General features: G+C 39.3%; 1 protein-coding gene across 10 annotated transcripts in view; it reads right to left on the bottom strand.

Annotated features, from left to right (window-relative positions):
* The window catches only part of LOC104608114 (uncharacterized), a 36124-nt gene extending 18695 nt beyond the window's left edge, over nt 1-17429 (bottom strand). For 2 of the 10 annotated variants that reach the window (XM_010274001.2, XM_088891413.1), the window contains exons 1-3: nt 16393-16588; nt 15712-15882; nt 970-1146 (exon numbers count right to left, since the gene is read on the bottom strand). In XM_010274001.2, the coding sequence (XP_010272303.1) occupies nt 970-1146; nt 15712-15714 (180 nt within the window). In that variant the 5' untranslated portion in view covers nt 15715-15882; nt 16393-16588. Of the gene's footprint in view, nt 1-969; nt 1147-15711; nt 15883-16169; nt 16218-16373; nt 16589-16714; nt 16854-17301 lie in introns of those variants that run through there. The other 8 variants (XM_088891412.1, XM_010274005.2, XM_088891411.1 and 5 more) reach the window with 8 other exon arrangements.
* Nucleotides 17430-17685: the final 256 nt, after the last annotated feature.

The following is a 17685-nucleotide window of genomic DNA, read 5'->3' as shown; positions in this document are numbered from 1 at the left end:
AAGGAGGTGTGGGGTAATCCAATTCCTCCACAGTCTCTCCACTACCAGCTTTGAATGGGGTCAGCTCTCTTATATTCATGTCCTTTGCCTTTTGTATTCCTTCCATGACAGCTAACACCTCAGCCCTTAATGAATCACCTTCTCCAATTGGGCCCAAGAATAGGCCAACAGTTCTGCCTTCATTATCTCTAAACACCCCTCCAATACCCAACAGTTCCAGGTCCCTTGGGTATTGGAGGGGTGTTTAGAGATAATGAAGGCAGAACTGTTGGCCTATTCTCGGGCCCAATTGGAGAAGGAGATTCATTAAGGGCTGAGGTGTTAGCTGTCATGGAAGGAATACAAAAGGCAAAGGACATGAATATAAGAGAGCTGATTATAGAGGGGGATTCAAAGCTGATAGTGGAGAGACTGCAGAAGGAAGAAAAATGTTTTGGATTTTAACAATGAAAAGAAAAGGTTCAAGTGCTTGACACAAAATATGGAGGTGAAGTTTAATTGGGAAAAAAGAATGGCAAATGGGTTTGCTTATGTGTTAGCAAAGCAAGGAATGGGAAGGAGTAATCTGTTCTGAGCTCGATTGTAATAGCTAAATTATAATATGGAGAGTTAAGGAAGTTTATCTCTCCTGCTCTTGTATTTCTTTTCATAATACTCCTAATGAAATCTTGTTATTGATCAAAAAAAAAGAATCAAATAAACAACTTACTATAGGAGAAGAATTCCTGCTATTATAATAAACAAGAGATATCACTCAGAAGAACAACCAATCCTGCTACTGTAGGTCCATGAAGTTTTTTTTTTCGTTTTTATGAAAAGTGGCCCATGAAGTTCTCTTTTTAGAATTGGTTTGATATCATGGTTCAATCAATTAACAGCCCTGCACCCCACATATTCCTTACTGCACAACACAAAAAAGGAACAATAAAAATTATAGAAATTAATAAAGATAAAGAAATTATGACATACCATCTTGCAAGCGAATATACCCCCAAGAACAGAAGTGTATGGAAGAAAAGGATCCGCTAGTAAGTAATCCCTGACCAACATTTGAGCCTGCACTTGGTAAGACTTGATAGCCATTACTGTCTCCTTAGGAACAGGCATTATAATACATTCCTTGATCCCATATGTCCAATAAACAAACTGATGAAAGAGAAGAATAGAGTTTCAAATCCACTGCTTTTTGTATGAACATAATTATTTAGATAATGCTAAAATTCAAGCAAAGAAGAATTGATCTCCATCTTAAGCTATGTAAAGATAGTAGCACCTCATATGGGTGTTTTCCACACTAAACATATTACAACAACTGTCCTTTTGCTCTTGCAAGTCTTCTGCCTTCTCCTACCACTATACGTTCAATAGTATAGGGTCGGTCATGTGAAACATGTTATATCAAGTGTTACAACCTTAATGTGCTTTGTAGTCCTAAAACAATTTAGATCATTTCAATTTTGGATTGGGGGAGAAGGTCCGAAGGATGTGTTTGGTATTGGGAGTTCAAATGGTTGAATGGGAATAACCAATCCACTGAAATTCATCAATTATTTTCTACTAACCTCTTGAAACTCATTCTTCTTAACAACTACAACAGGACCCATTCAATTAAACAAGCTTTCTTTTCCCTTTTATGTTTCCACCAAGGTTTTAAACATCCACCAAAAACCAAACTATTTCTACTAGAATATTTTCATTTTCAATTAAACTGGAACCTGCTCTGTTCAAACTTTGGTAACAGCATCAGAAAAGCAAATTGTTGTAGCATGATAACATTTCAACTTATGAAAATTAGGTAAAAGGAGAGGAAAAACAATAAGAAAAAGGGAAAGCATTACAAAAATTTAAATAAAAAAAAAAAGAAAATCTTAATGTTTATGAGCCATTAATACATGTAATATTTGAGTCTTCAGAACTCCAGACATGTTTTAAATGAGATCCTGGAGCCCTCAGCAAACTTGAGGGTTCAAATAAATTAATTCAAATGGAGATGAATACAATTATTGATGGTCCTGCAAATTTTGGCTTACACAGAAAGGGCTGTCCTCTATAGTAAAATCTCCATTCTCACACTTTCTTCTTCAGTTTTTTCTTTCTTTTTTTGGTAGCAGGGCAGCTCTTGATCCAAATTTTGTGCATCAGTATGCATCCTCTCCATACTCTTGCTTTTTAACACATGTAATTTGTGTCTAACCATTTCACAAAACGGCATATATATGTGGTTTGCTATATCCTATGTTTCCTTTTTCAGAATGTTTCTTTACATTTTTTATAGTTAAAGGAAAACTTTATTAAGAAAAAAGAAAGTAGACATAACTTTATTAAGGAACTGGATGTTATTTCAACAGATTCTGCTTCAAAACTCAGTTTTTGTGGCAAAACCATACCGATGAGGAGTAAAAGGATGGTATTGTGGAAGAAGATAGAATTAGTAATGGGCAAGATAAGAGCATGTCTTTTTTTCTTTTGATGAATAAGAGCACGCCTTTTTTTCATATTAAGCATTATACCGATTAAAAGCAAAGAGCCAAAGATTACTATCTCCAACTTCCACCAAAGATTGTTTTTCTGCCACCCCCAACTCATTAACTTTCCACCATAATATGTCAAAACCCATCAGAAACTCTGTTTAAAGAGGTCTGCCCCAAAATGAGCTCCCAGAACCTCTCCCCCTCTGACCCCCACACCTACCCCTTCCTCTCCTTGCCTCACTAGCTGATCCCTTTCATTCAGCATCCACTTCAACCTGTTTTGCTCCTTACTTACAGAATCTTATTAAGCAGCACCTTCAGATCCTTGCAACCCTCACTTTTCCTATTTTTCAGAGCCATAAATAGGATCAATAACTCTCTCTCCCTCTCTACCTTCAAAGGAAACCCCCAGAATTTTGCTCACCTCCAGGATATGATCACACCAACTCAAATATGGTGTTACCATTAGCTCTTTTCACATCCTTCTGTTCTTCAACCTCATCCACCCATGATTTATGAGGGATTTCCAACAGTTGACCCTATTGTTGTTCCCCTAACACTGCTAACGGTATAACAGACAACACTTCTCCCTCAATCTCTTGGTGGGATTCTAACAGCACCAATAAATCTAAGCACTCTACACCTTTCTCCAACCTTTAACTCTTTTGCCCCTCCCTCTCCTGCCCGTAGAATTTCTCTCCTTCCACCTATTGAGCATATTCATTTTCCAGAATTTCTCTCTCTTCCACCAACTTGTTATTAATGGAGATACCCAATAGATTATCTAGGACTTCAAATGGATCAGATCGAATCAAATATACCCAGATCCAAATTTGATTCATTAACATACGGATTTGAGTCGAATTTTGGATTGCAATCAGATATTGAAGAGCATTAAAAATTTAAAGAAAAAATTACCAAAGTAATATATTATTAACAAGATGAACTAAAAGCCCTTTCTATGTAAATAACATGAATCACTTTTTAGGTCGTGGACTAATATTTTGCCTTTTATCAGAAATGGCAAACGGACAATTCGACAAACTGTTGGATGATAACAAGCTTAAAGGACCCAATTATGCTAACTGGTTTCGTAACCTTATGCTGGTGCTGACGTCCGAGAAGTTGGACAAGGTAGCCAAAAACCCTACACCGGAACGTCTGAGTGATAGGGCTTCCGAGGCCTATAAAAAGGAATATCAAGAATGGGAGGAGAGAACTCTCTTGCCCGGTGTTATATTATAGCCTCCTTAGACAATCTGATACAGAGATAATTCGATAAGATCGAAGTGTCCAAGGATATCATGGATAGTCTGAGGACCATGTATGAAGAGCATAATCGTACTACTCGACAAAATGTCATAAAGTTGTTTATGACCACACAGATGTCTAAGAACCAATAGGTTCAAGACCATTGTCTCAAGATGATGGGCTACATCAATGAACTGGAGGCTCTCGGGCCTGGGCTAGATGATGACACCAAAATTGATGCCGCCTTAAACTCTTTGCCTCCCTCCTTCAATCAGTTTATCATGAATTACAACATGAATAAATTAAAGGTTACCTTCAAGAACTTAGCAATATGTTGCAAAGGGCTGAAGAACTGATAAAGAAGGACAAGCCGATAGCAATGCTTGTTGAACGTGGCAAACCAGGCAAGAAAAAGAGGAAAGCTAAGAAGAAGCCTCAGAAGAAAGCCGGTAAACCTAAAAAGCAAAAAAAGGATAAGACATCAGATGTTTGTCGTTTCTGCAAGCAGACCGACCACTGGAAGAGGAATTGTCCTCAATACCTGGAGACCAAGAAGCAAGGTAATTTCAAGTCTTTTGTCATAGAGACCAATTTGTTGGTCACTTCTGCATCCTGGTGTATTGACTCTGGGGCTTCTACTCATGCATGTAACACATTGCAAGGGTTCAAGACAAGCAGAAGGCTGAGTGAAGGAGAAGTGACACTTTACTTGGGGACTTCTGCAACACTTGCAGCTACAACCATAGAAACTGAAGAATTGTATTTCTGAGAAGGAATAATTACACTTAAAGATTGTCTTTATGTACCCAAAAGCTCTGTAGGTTACTTATTCTATGACTCAAAAGAGCAAAAGGTGTTTTGCAGTCGAAATGCCTACTTCTTTGAAGAATATTACATCCTAGACAATCATCGTTAGGAAGTTGTTCTTCATGAGGAGAGCCCAGGGGTAACGGGAGATGTCCCACTGGCTCCAGATAATACCCAACTTAGAAGATCTACCCGGATTTCTAGGCCTCCAGTTCGTTATGGCTATGATCAAGAAAGTTACTTGATGAAAGCCACGACCAGTGAGGAAGATCTCCTGACTTATATGGAAGTTATGTTGGATATTGATTCCTTGAAGTGGGTAGATGCCATGAAAGCCGAGATGGACTCGATGGAGACCAACAACGTCTGGACTCTTGTAGACTCACCCCCTTGGGTGAAAGCAATTGGTTGCAAATGGATTTACAAGAAGAATAAGGGCTCTAATGGTAAGCTTTAGACCTATAAAGCTTGTCTTGTAGCGAAGGGGTATACTCAGAAAGAGAGAACCAATTATGAGGAAACCTTTTCGCCAATGGCCATGCTTAAATCCATAAGAATCCTACTAGTTGTAGCAACACACTATGACTATGAGATTTGACAAATGGATGTCAAAACCGTGTTCCTGAATGGAGCTCTTACTGAAGATATCTACATACAGCAACCGCAAGGTTACATTGTTGTAGGTCAAGAACACATGGTGTGCAAACTTAACTGATCCATTTATGAACTTAAGCAAGCTTCAAGGAGTTGGAACATCCAGTTTGACCCTACCGTCAAACAGTTTTACTTTGAGCAAAATCCGGATGAGCCCTGTGTTTACAGAAAAACAATGGGAGATAGGGTTACATTCTTAGTTCTGTATATAGATGACATTTTACTCATTGGGAATGATGTAGGAATGTTAACTACGGTGATAGTGTGGCATTCGCAGCAATTCTCCATGAAAGATCTTGGAGAAACCTCCTATATCTTGGGACTTCGATTCTATAGATATAGATCAAAGAGGATAATAGGATTATCCAGTCTACTTACATTGACAAGATTGTCAAAAGATACAGCATGGGGAACCCCAAGGGATTTGTCCCTTTCAGACACGGAGTCACTCTCTCCAAGGGTATGTCTCCCAAGACTCCCGAGAAGATTGAGGGCATGAGAGAGGTTCCCTATTCCTCAGCCATAGGGAGCATCATGTATGCCATGTTGTAAACTCGGCCAAACATTGCTCAGGCAGTGAGTGTGGTAAGTAGATACCAGTCAAATCCAAGACAGGAGCACTAGGTAGCTGTGAAAAACATACTTAAATACTTCCGAATGACAAAAGAGTTTTGTCTGGTATTCGATAGTAGTTCACTAAAGATCCTAGGGTATACCGATGCCGACTTCCAGTCAGACCCAGATGATAGAAAATCTACATCTGGTTACATCTCCATGATGGGGTCCTGTGTAGTAAGAAAATAATCCACGACCCAAGCCAAGCACATTGTTGTAAGTGACGCTGCCTAATGGATGAAGTTGTTCATTCTAGAATTTGGAATCCTACCATATCACCCATTCCACTATTGTGTGACAACATTGGATCTACGAGAGATTGTTGGTAGAAGGGACGTCTAGATTCAAAAGGTAGCATCAGCGGAGAATGTGGCAAACCCACCCATTGACTAAGCCACTAACATAGAAAGTGTTTGAGAAACACGTGGACAGTTTGGAACTGAGGCTTGTACCAGATTGGACCTAAGTGCAAGTGGGAGCTGTTAGACAGTGTATGCCCTTAGCTCCAATCAGATTGATGTACATTTGACATTTATTGTAAATGAATAAAAGTACACAATTGATTCACGTTATATCTGATATGTTTTTGTGTAATTACCCTTAAACTGAACATTTATGAGACTCGTGTTAGTTTAGAATGTTCACAGCCGTTGGATAAACCTTCCAAGGTTTATCCTACCAAGGCTAACACTAATGTGCTGCCAAGTCGGTTGGGGTATCTTGTCTCAGCTGCCAGGGTGAGACCCAAAGCACATGTAGTGTGGGTTCATTTGAATCTCTAAACCAAACCATTTTCCAATTATGCCTTGCACCTTGGAGACAGATAGGCAAAACTGGAAAGCTACACCTAACCCCTAGACTCGATTATGGTACTACACTAGGTGTTAGATCGGGCTATCTTTGATATGCCAATCAGTGAGATCCTTAGCGGGGCCAAAACCTAGGAATGTTGGGGCAGTCTGAGAATTCATCTGAGTGGGTGATCATAGTGACAGAATCAGCCCCTTTATCAGACAAAGTGAATGATCTGGGGCAGTACTCTCTTTGATGGAAACCAAAATTGCCAACAATTGATTTCAAACATGTTTGAAATTTGTTTTGCAAAATATATTTATATAGATATATATATGTATATATTATGTTTTATGAAAAATGTTTGCAAAAGGTTTTAATTCCCGATATCCATCCTGAGCAGAGAGTGCAACACTGTACCTTGTAGCCGAAGGAGAGGTCCTCTCTTGTCGGGCAGTGTTTGATCATTATGGGCTGAGAGGTTAAGTGTAAGACCATTTAGGGCTTACATATCTGATGGGTTAATCTCACTTAAGTCCATAGTCCTTAGGCCTTCATAAGGTGGTTGGACCCAAGGACCATTTAGTGTAAATGTTGGGCCTGCCATATGGGCTCAGGGGTTCAATGTGTTCGGCAGTGAATTTGGCTAGGCCTTGTAACAAAGGCTAGGTTGAACCCATATGGCTTTTGTGGAGATCAATGTTAGGGTCCCATGCCATACAAAGAGAGCCAAGTTATCAGCAAATTAAAAGGGAAGTGAGTCTGATAGCTTAATGGGCCTAAAGCCCATTTCAAGCTGGGTTAATGAGATTAAATAATATGGGCGAATCTGGTTTTAGATATGGATATGGATCAACAAGAGGATAAGATAAGTCTTATCCACTTAAGAGTTCAGATCTAAATAAAGATTTGGATCAAAGAACTCTTTCCTAATAGGATTAGGAAATTGATCCTGAAAGGTTATAAATAGAGGGTGAATTCCTTCTGTTAAACACTTTTGTTGAATCCGATCTCCAAAGTCTTGGACTGATCAAGATTAGATCTTGATTCTGATTTCTGCTAGAAAAAATCAGATCTGAATTTGTGCTCACACTCCCTTGCGTGATCCTTGCTGAAGAACTGCTTTGCTAATCCTGCTTCATCCTAAGTTGTGTCATCTTCAGTGGAGGTAGGATTTGGTGACCTCTTTTGGCGTGAACACCTACGTTGGGAGCTACCTTTGTGAATTCTGTATCAGGTATATCCCTCCCTTAATTTTGGTTACAAATCTAGTCTAGTTTGTTTCAAGAACGAACCTTGAAAAATGTTATTTTTCTAAAACAGGGAATACAATTCCCGGAACGGAGAAAGAAAATTTTTGAAATTTCGCCCAGCCACCCTACATGGTTTTTTTTATTGGAAACAGTAACTTCATTAAATAACTTTCCAGATTTAAGTACAGCTGTCAACCCCTAAGTAGGTGTTGAGCCCCAGTTATCTTTCTTACAAAACTGCCCAGAACATACTCTCCCTCATAGTCCCTTGTTTAGCCAACATGTTGGCTAAACCATTAGCTGATCTCCTTGTCCATTTGAAGCATGCACCGATCTCCCTTGTTGTATTGTGGATTTCCCTTATGGGCTGTCTATAAATCCAGGCTCCCAACTTACTAGATTGCAGCCACTCGATCAACAATTTAGAGTCTCCCTCAATCTCAATTTGGTGTAACCCCAATTGTTTTGCATATCTTACACCTTGAAGCAAGGCCATCACCTCCGCTCTCAATGAGTCCCCCACTCCTATTGGTCCTGAAAACAAAGCCACAATTCTGCCATTTCATCTCTGAAAACTCCTCCTATACCTGAAGGGGTCGGGTTACCTCTTGAACTCCCATCAAAATTCACTTTCACTCTTTGTTGTGTTGGTGGGGACCAAAATTCCCACACAATAGGTTTCATGGAAGTTGTAAAAGCCACCACTTCCCAATTCTTGTAAATGTCTTCAGCTGAGAAGTCTTTAAACAAATCCAAAGTTTTCAACAATGAATAGTCATAATAATTATCCTTTCTACAATTGCCTCCTTGGACTTCTTCACGCCTTTAAAGATTTTATTATTCCTTTCTTCCCAAACTAACCATAAGATAACTGCTCTTGTGGCTCTCCACATTAATCTTCCACGCCTCTTCGGTTGCCTGAAAAAGCTTGGGTCAAAAAGCCTTGCCACATCTGGGGAGGTATCCACCTACAACCAAAGATAGAAGAGAACCAAGTCCAAATAAAGCATACAAATGGACAAGAAATCAATAGGTGTGTGATCGTCTCACCAAATCCCAAGCAGAGGCTACAAACATGGGGTGATAGGCAAACATTTGGCCTTTTTCTTTGCAACAAATCTAGAGTATTGACTTTTTGGATAACCACCTCCTAACAAAAAGCCTGAACTTTTGGGGGTACAGGCTAACACCAAATCTCCTTTGAAGGAAAGCTCCTTACAAGGTTTGATGATTGAATGAGGATACCAAAAAAGGAAGAGCAAGTGAACACACCAAAAGGGGAAGGTTTCCAAATTCTACTGTCCACACAAGATTGATCCAGGTAAGTTGACCCTAGAAGTTTAATTAATTCATCCACCATTGTCATTTCTGACTCCCTTAGGCCTCTCCTCAAACCCAAGTCCCAAGAGTTATCAGTAAAGACCGAAGAGATCACTTTTCTTTTATTTTCAAAGAGTGAATAAATAAAAGGGAACCTTTCATTAAGGGGAGTGTCTCCAACCCAAGCATCTTCCCAAAATAAGACCTTATTTCCTGCACAAGCATCAAATTTGACATAAGGAAGGAATGAAGGTAAAATACCATGAATAGCTTTTCAGGGAGAGCATCGGGAAGCCCCTGGGTCGACTCCTGCATCCCAACCATTGTCTACCAATCCATGAATGCTAATAATCACTCTATGCCAAGGTCTATCCTGTTCCAAAGGCAATCTCCATAACCATTTCCCCAATAATGCTGTATTTCTTAGCCTAAGATTTCCTATTCCTAGTCCCCCTTCATCTCTACTTCTAGAAACCACCTCCCACTTCACTAGGTGGTCTCTTTTGGTGTCTCCTGGTTCCCAAAGGAAGTCCCTCATGATCTTCTCTATCTGGTTTGCTACTTTCACCAGTATCCTAAAGGTAGATAGGAAATACACTGGTAAGTTAGCCAACGTGGACTTTATCAAGATTACCCTACCTCCCAAAGAAATGTAACTTCTCTTCCAATCCGCAAGTCTCTTTGTAAATCTCTCAATCACTGGGTACCAGAAACCATCCACATTAGGATTTCCTCCCAAAGGTGGTCCCAGATACTGTAATGGCCAATCTCCTATCTCACACCCCAATTTTCCAGCTAATCGAATCACCTCTCCACTCCCTAAGTTTACTCCTGCCACACAACTCTTGCCCCAATTGATCTTTAGGTTAGAGATCCTCTCAAATTTATGGACTATCCTGTTTAGGTTCATGAGTTCTTCAGTTTTCCCTTCACAAAACATAATAATGTCATCTGCAAATTGTAAATGTGTAACCACCACTTCATCCCTTCCAACTCTCCAACCTCTAATCATATTGTTGGCATCTTCTTATGATCAACTCACTCAACACATCAGTTACCAGAGTAAATAGGAAGGGAGATAAAGGATCTCCTTGTCTTAGGCCCCCTTTTGGCAGGAAAAAAATCTCTTGCTACTCCATTTACCAGAATTGAAAAATGACATGAAGTAATGCAGCCCTTCACCATTTACACCATCTCTCTCCGAAACCCCTACGCTTAAGAATCTCCAACAGAAACTCCCAATCCACCGTATCATAGCCTTTCTCTAAATCCAATTTGCACACCAGTCCCTTTTGTTTTTTCCTTCTTCTAACCTCTACACATTCATTGGCAATGAGGATTTGATCAATTATTTGTCTCCCAAACACAAAAGCCCCTTGGTTTGGAGAAATCATCGAGGGAAGAACATATTTTATTCTTAGGGCTAAAACCTTGGAAATGATTTTGTACATGCTACCTATCAAACTTATGGGCCTAAAATCCTTCGATTGAAGTGCATCCACTTTCTTTGGTATCAAAGCGATGAAGGTTGCATTTGCACTTGAGTTAAATTTGCCCCTCTCATGGAACTCATCAAACACCTCCATCAAGTCACCCTTAATTATTTCCCAACAATCTTGATAGAAAGCCATCGTAAAACCATCAGGTCCTAGGGATTTAGATCTCACCATCGAGAAAACTGCATTTTTACTTCCTGAACCTCAAATTTCCTTTCCAAGGAGTCCAACAGCTCTCCGTTCTCAACCCTCCAATCCAGGTCCTCTATGTTTTCTCCAGACCTCCTTGGACTCTCATAGAGAGTTTTGAAATGATTCACAAAGGCTTGGGCTATGTCTTCATCTCTCGTCAATACTTGTCCATTCCACTCCAATTTCAACACTGAATTTTTCCTCTTTCTCCCATTTGCCAACATATGGAAAAAACTGGTATTGTCATCCCCTTCCCTAAGCCATTGACATCTAGATTTTTGTCTCTAAGTAACCTCTTCTTTTCTTAAGATGTCTTTCAACTCCTTCTTCAAACCCCATCTCTCTCTCCTCTCTTCTGAACTCAAACTTCTCTCAGCTTCCTCACCATCTATATGATGGATCTCCCTTCCCTTCACTCAACTCTGGCACCTCTTCTTGTGTTTTGTTGTTGACCTCCTGCTCCATGATGTGAGCCACTTATTTCTTCTTAGGAGCCATAATCCAAAGAATGATCAAACTTGTACTCTGAAACCTAATGGCGTAATTCAGAAAACACATCACGTCCAGAGAAGCATCAAAGAAAAAAGAACCAAAGCCGAAAAAACAGAAAGAAGAACAATTCTTCACTAAATTATCCACTGACTCCTCCCGACGAGAACTCTCTCCAAGCAGATAGATCGCGTTCGTCTCACAGCCAGTCCCAATCACCTTCCTCGTCTCCAAATCCTGAAAAACACATCGGTCAGGGAAAAAGGTTACTGAACAGTTCATGTGTTTGGTAATACTACTAACTGAAAGCAGGTTAGTATCAAGCTTAGGAACATGCAAGACAGAAGATAAAGAGATAGTATCCGATAGCTTGATGTCCCCCTTGCCCGAAATGGGAACAAGAGAGCCATCAGCAATGGGTACTCTATCTCGGCCAGAGGACAAGTGATAAGAAGTGAACAAAGATGGCAAGCTAGTCATATGGTCAAATGCACCTGAATCTATTACCCAACAGTGGTCAGTATTACCTGGAGCTGAAGCATGGTAAGCTGAGGCTCGAGTACCTGAATGTGCAAATGCAGATGTAGCAGGAGCTAATGGTGACTGAGATGGCTGAGCTGAACTTCCAACTTCCTTTTCCAACTGTATGAGGGCAGCCCGAACAGCAGCTAAAGTCTCTAGGGATGTGCCTGATGAGGATGTTGAATCAGTGTTCACGGCCACATGAGCTAATCCCTTCTTATTTCTTAGTTTTGCTAGGACCAAGTGAGGATGTAGCTTCCAACAAGTATCCTTTGTGTGCTTCGGTTTCTTGCAATGTTCACATACCAGATCCCGTTTATCTTCCTTCTTCTGGTCCCTTTCTGAGTCACCCCTGGCTTAGGTTTAATAGCTGTCAAGGCTAGGAAAGAGGGCTAAGGCTGCATCATGACTTTCCTCCTGGTCTCTTCACTATGCACCAGGGAGTATGCTTGAGAAAGGGTCACACTATCTCTTGTCAATATCTGTTGTCGCACAATGTCATATTCTGAATTCAAACCAGCCAGAAACTCAAATACCCTATTCGTCTCGACTTGCTTTCTGTGAGTTTGTGCATCTTTGGGACTCTCCCACTCAAGGGTCTCTAGATGGTCAATCTCATGCCACAAGGATTTCAAGGTAGAGAAGTAGACAGAAACTGGCTTCTCTCCTTGTTTAAGGCTGTTCACCTCACACTTCAGTTCATAGGCTCTGACAACATTAAGGGGTTGGGAATAGGTTTCTTTCACAACATCCCATATCTCTTTGGTTGTCTTTGCCCACAAGTAATTTCGGCTCATATGTGGTTGCATAGAATTACACAGCCACGCCATAACCAAATAGTTCTCTTGAACCCACTTGGTATATGTTGGGTCCTCCTTGGAAGGTTCTTTCACATCTCCCAAGAGGTAACCCAGTTTTCCCCTTCCTCCAATAGCCATCATGGCTGATTGAGCCCACTCCAAATAATTTGACCCATCAAATCTCATAGTTGTAATCTGAAACCCGGTTTCAGATACACTACCATAACTGTGGTTTCCAAAACTACTTTCTCCCTGACCCTTAAACTCCATCTTTGATCAAGATTCAGTGGCTACAAACTGTTAGAGTCACTATACCAAAAAACAGAGTCAAACAAGCAGGTCTGAAAATTGATCCGAAACCAACACAAATCTGATCTGATCTGATCCGAAATCTGATCTGAAACCAACCCAAAACTGATCTGAAATCAATCGCCTATCACAGTATAGGCAAGGAATCAACTCAAATCTGATCTGAAATCAATCAGCATGCACAGTACCAGGCAACCTGTCAATCTGAGATGCTATTTTCTGAAATCACTATTGTGGGGCCCACTGCTGCGAGAGCAAAATTAGGGTTTCAACTGTGGGTCTGAAATAAGTGCTCAGCTGCACTCTCCAAGCAGTCCGCACAAGTGGGACTTGTCGTAGGGCAATATGAAACCCTAAAAACTAGTCACCTCTGAGAGGGAAGGGGTTCGGCCCAATAGTCAAACCCGAGAAACAGACTTAAACACAGTTCGGCAAGTCAAACCCTAGAAAGAAACTTGAACACAGTTCGGCCCCTACTTCTAGATAGGTCCAACCTATCTTGATTGACTGCAGTCTCTGAAACTCAATAAAAAAAAAACTTACTTATGTACCTGGGTTTACTGTCTTCTAGGGTTACCTGAACCCTAACCTTCGCTGCTTCTTCCTGATTACCAACTCTCTGCAAGCCGCGGCAAGTCTTCAACTGTTGCGAACCTCTCCTGGTAATCTCCAAGATTCAGCCACCGAATACTTCTTCAAAGCTTCCAGCCCTAGCTAGTCCTCATGTGGTCGGCTGGACTAGACACACATGAGAAGCCCTAGATAGGCTATGATACCAAGTAGAAGATCAAGACTGTAATCAGTCTTGAATCCTAATAGGTTTTAGGTTTACAAAACAGAAGAAAAGTGAGAGAAAAGGAGAGAGAATAGAAGAGAAACAGGAGAACACAAGTGGTTGAAAGGAGGGACAGATTCTTACTGATCTGTCGCCGCCCCTTTCTTATTATTTATAGGTTATGTTTAGTACATAATGGAAAGGACACATCTGCCCTTAGTACTTACATAATAGATAAAGTAAATAAAAGCTGAAATAAATAACAACTGAATTAACAAATTGACTCAAACTGACACTACTATAACTGGAACAAATAACTACACATGCTGTCCTACGAACACAGTGGGGCCCACATCAGTGTTCTCCACATAGACCAACAAAAAAAGTATAGGTTTTATTTCCTTTTCTTAGACTTTGGTCCAACATCATTAAATCTTATTGGATTTTAGGATTTCATTCTTTTTTTTTTCTCTCCCTCTTCTTAATGGGTTGATGTACAAAATCTCTTTGTACTTAACTGTTTGTAGTTTTTTCTTTGATACTTAAAACAATAGAATACCTTACCTTTTTCAAAAAAAATAAAAGAAAAAAGAAAAAACATTTTGAGGACCCATTCCGGCATTCCCCAAAATATTAAACACTTTTTATGCATAAAATATTAAACATTGTTATAGCACAATAAGAACAAAACCCCTATCAGGAAGTTCAAAGCCCTAGATGAGCACCCTGATTAGCCCACAACCAAAGCTAAGCTAAAGAACATGAAACCAACTGAATGGCTGTTTACTTGGTAAATTCTCTGGCTGGTTGTAATGGAGACTTGGGATCAAGCTGTCACCAAGGGTGGGGGGTTATGGGTTTTGAGGAAAGGCTACCCCTCATTGTGGAGCCCCATGAAGGATCCAAATCTTAACTTTTATTTAGAAGTATGCAACATGCATAATTCTGGTCCTTGAAAATATTCCAAGTCATACGATTATCAAAAAAAATATTCCAAGTCATACTCTTAAATTTGAGATCTATCAGTGCATATCCATTCAGAAAAAAAAAAAAAAGATTTTTTTATGAAACTTTATGTAAAATGTCAACTCATTTTTGACAAACTCCCCTAGAAGAGGACCAAATCTAATGTGGCAAAACAGAAAAATCAAAAAAAAAAAATCAAATCAAATGCACAATCTAAGGAGAAGATAAAGAAGATGATTCACAGACAATCATTTATCCCTCATATCAAATACTCCAAATTATCAAATGGAAGGATAAGCCACTAATATAGAAACTTGTGTAGTATATGGGCCCAATCTACCAAGCTGAGGAGACAAGAAACACAAGTTGAGAGAAGTATACTTTCTTTTGTTTTGGTTAGGTATAGCTAAAGGAGCAGAAAAACCTAGTTAGATGTTTCATTACATTCAGTTGCTTCATTAGAATAGCTGATTCTTTTTGCAGTACTTGATGCCTGAAGTTCCAGCTCACTTGTTAAGTAAAACCCATCAACAAGAAAGAGCGAAGTAGATCATCAAGATGGCAATAGTATCAAACAATTACTTAATAAAGTTTCACCATAAAAAGGGCAGCCCAGTGCACGAGGCTCCCACCAATTTGGGTTTGCTAAAATATTCAGAATCAAGGAAATATAAGAAAAACAATGCGACAAAATCAACATTTAAACAAGGTAACTCAAAAAGGATGAAGCATCCCCAAGTCTTCTCTGTGAAAAAGTAATGTATGTATTAGTGGATTCAAATTAACATATACGGATTGCAATAGACATAAAGAAATAAGGCTAATCTTTCTTAATAATTCCTGTATTTTGGGTGATGAGAGAATTGTCGAAGGATCTAAATTATAAATCCCACCATGTGAAACAGGTATGCCAAGCCATTGTGTGATTATTTCCCAATAGAATAAATAACTTTAGGTGATAAATTCCCAATGAAAAAGAAATATAGTAAATAAACCAACCATGCAGAAATCTCAGGCAGCTTATGCAACCAAATTCGAGTAATGCAACATAATCCAACTTTTCAGCACAAAATCACTACATTTCTAATCAAAACCAGGAATATTCCCCGGGGGTTCGTTAAGAAAATCCAAAAATCCAAACATGGGAGTGGTAGAGAGAGAGAACAATACCTGTAAAACCAAAATACAGAATAAGCAAAAGCAGAGACGATTTAAGCACTATACAGAAAGACAATAATGTGGAATAGGCAAAACAAAGAGAGATTAAGCAGCACCCCAAAAAGTCAGAGAGAGAGAGAGAGAAGGAGAATACATGTAAAACCAAAATGCAGAATAAGCAAAAGCAGAGACGATTTAAGCACTATCCAGAAAGACAATAATGGTGAATAAGCAAAACACAGAGAGATTATGCAGCACCCCAGAAAGTCAAAGAGAGAGAGAGAGAGAGAGAACAATACCTATAAAACCAAAGTGCAGAATAAGCAAAAGCAAGAACGATTTGAGCACTATCGAGAAAGACAATAATGGGGAATAAGCAAAACAAAGAGAGATTAAGCAGCACCCCAGAAAGTGTATGTGAGAGAGAGAGAGAGAATAAGCAAAAAAGAGAGAGATTCAACAATACTCAGAAACAATAATGGAGAATAAGCAAAGGTACTCACAACCGATTGAGAAAACTACCTCTTCTCCGAAGAAATTCCCAAACAACCGATGAAAACCAAAGAGCTCAATAACAGAAGGAAGAAAAGAACCAACAACAGCTTAGACGAAAAGGAAGTTCAGATTTGAGACTACGATAATAGAGAAACCCAACTTGAGTGAAAAGGCAACAATCCATATCATGAAAATTCGTGATGTTGGATCAATCCGTTCGAATCTTAAACCAAAAGCAATATTAAGTATTATATTTTATAAAATAAATAGTGGAACCAAGAAATAGGAAAAAATAAAATAAATTAAAAAGTAGAACAGACTGATGGAACTCTGGAAGATAACGTGCTACCTTGGATTATCGAATTCGGTTGCTCAACTTGGTTGGTTTGTTTGTTTCATAACGATTGCCGTTCATCCTATCCATTGTAGAGAATCTTAGATTTTGAGGGGAAAAATAAAAAATAAATAAAGAGAACAATAAAAAATAAAACAGTAATGATAGATTGACAACCCGGTCCACTAAATTGCAGACCACTTTCATCACGTAATTCTACGTGGCAATGAGAGCTCAGAACCTCTTTCACCGGTTTCTCTAATTCCTTTTTTATTTCAATATTTAAAATTAGAATTTATAATAAAAAAGGAAGAAAACAGTTCCGATTTTCTTATTCTCTCCCCCGATTCATTCTGCAACAACGGAAAGAAACGATGGAAGATTGATAGAAACCGATGAGGAATTTCCAGATTCCCACGCTATAAGTTCCAAAAAGAACAAATCAATTTCAAAGCATTCAAACGGATAACAGATTATAAACATCTGCAAGGGATAAATGATCCCAATAAATAAAAGCTGGCGTAAATAACAGAGAGAATAACAATAACAAAAAAAAAAGAGGTAAGAACCTGTAAGAAAACACACATTTTCCGCTGCATTACCTTGGTTTCTCTGGTAATTGGATGCAGGAATTGAGAACTCCATCCCCTTCAACTTCAAATTCATCAGACCTGACTTCTCGTTATCTTTTCCATAAGTCTTTTGTTGATTTGACGCCTCCCACTGTAATTAGACGAAATCTTCATCTCACAGCAGTAATTATTTTCCCTAAATTTAAATCTAAAATATATATAAGGAAATAAGAAATAAACCAGTACCAGTCACCGGTTTACCGCTTCCTCTGGCAACTTGGTTGGTTCATTGATCCCATCACGAGTTCGTCTGCAGTTCTACTCGTAAATCGTAATGTAAACTCCGGAGCGTTCACGTGGGGCAACTTTTCAAAATGACGTGGTCGATTATGATTGCCTTCTGTCGTCTTGGAA

Source organism: Nelumbo nucifera, chromosome 7, assembly GCF_055504915.1.
Source record: "Nelumbo nucifera cultivar China Antique chromosome 7, China Antique-T2T, whole genome shotgun sequence".
NCBI lineage: Eukaryota > Viridiplantae > Streptophyta > Magnoliopsida > Proteales > Nelumbonaceae > Nelumbo > Nelumbo nucifera.
The sequence above is the reverse complement of the archived record's forward strand: the minus strand, read 5'-3'. Positions and strand labels throughout refer to the sequence as shown.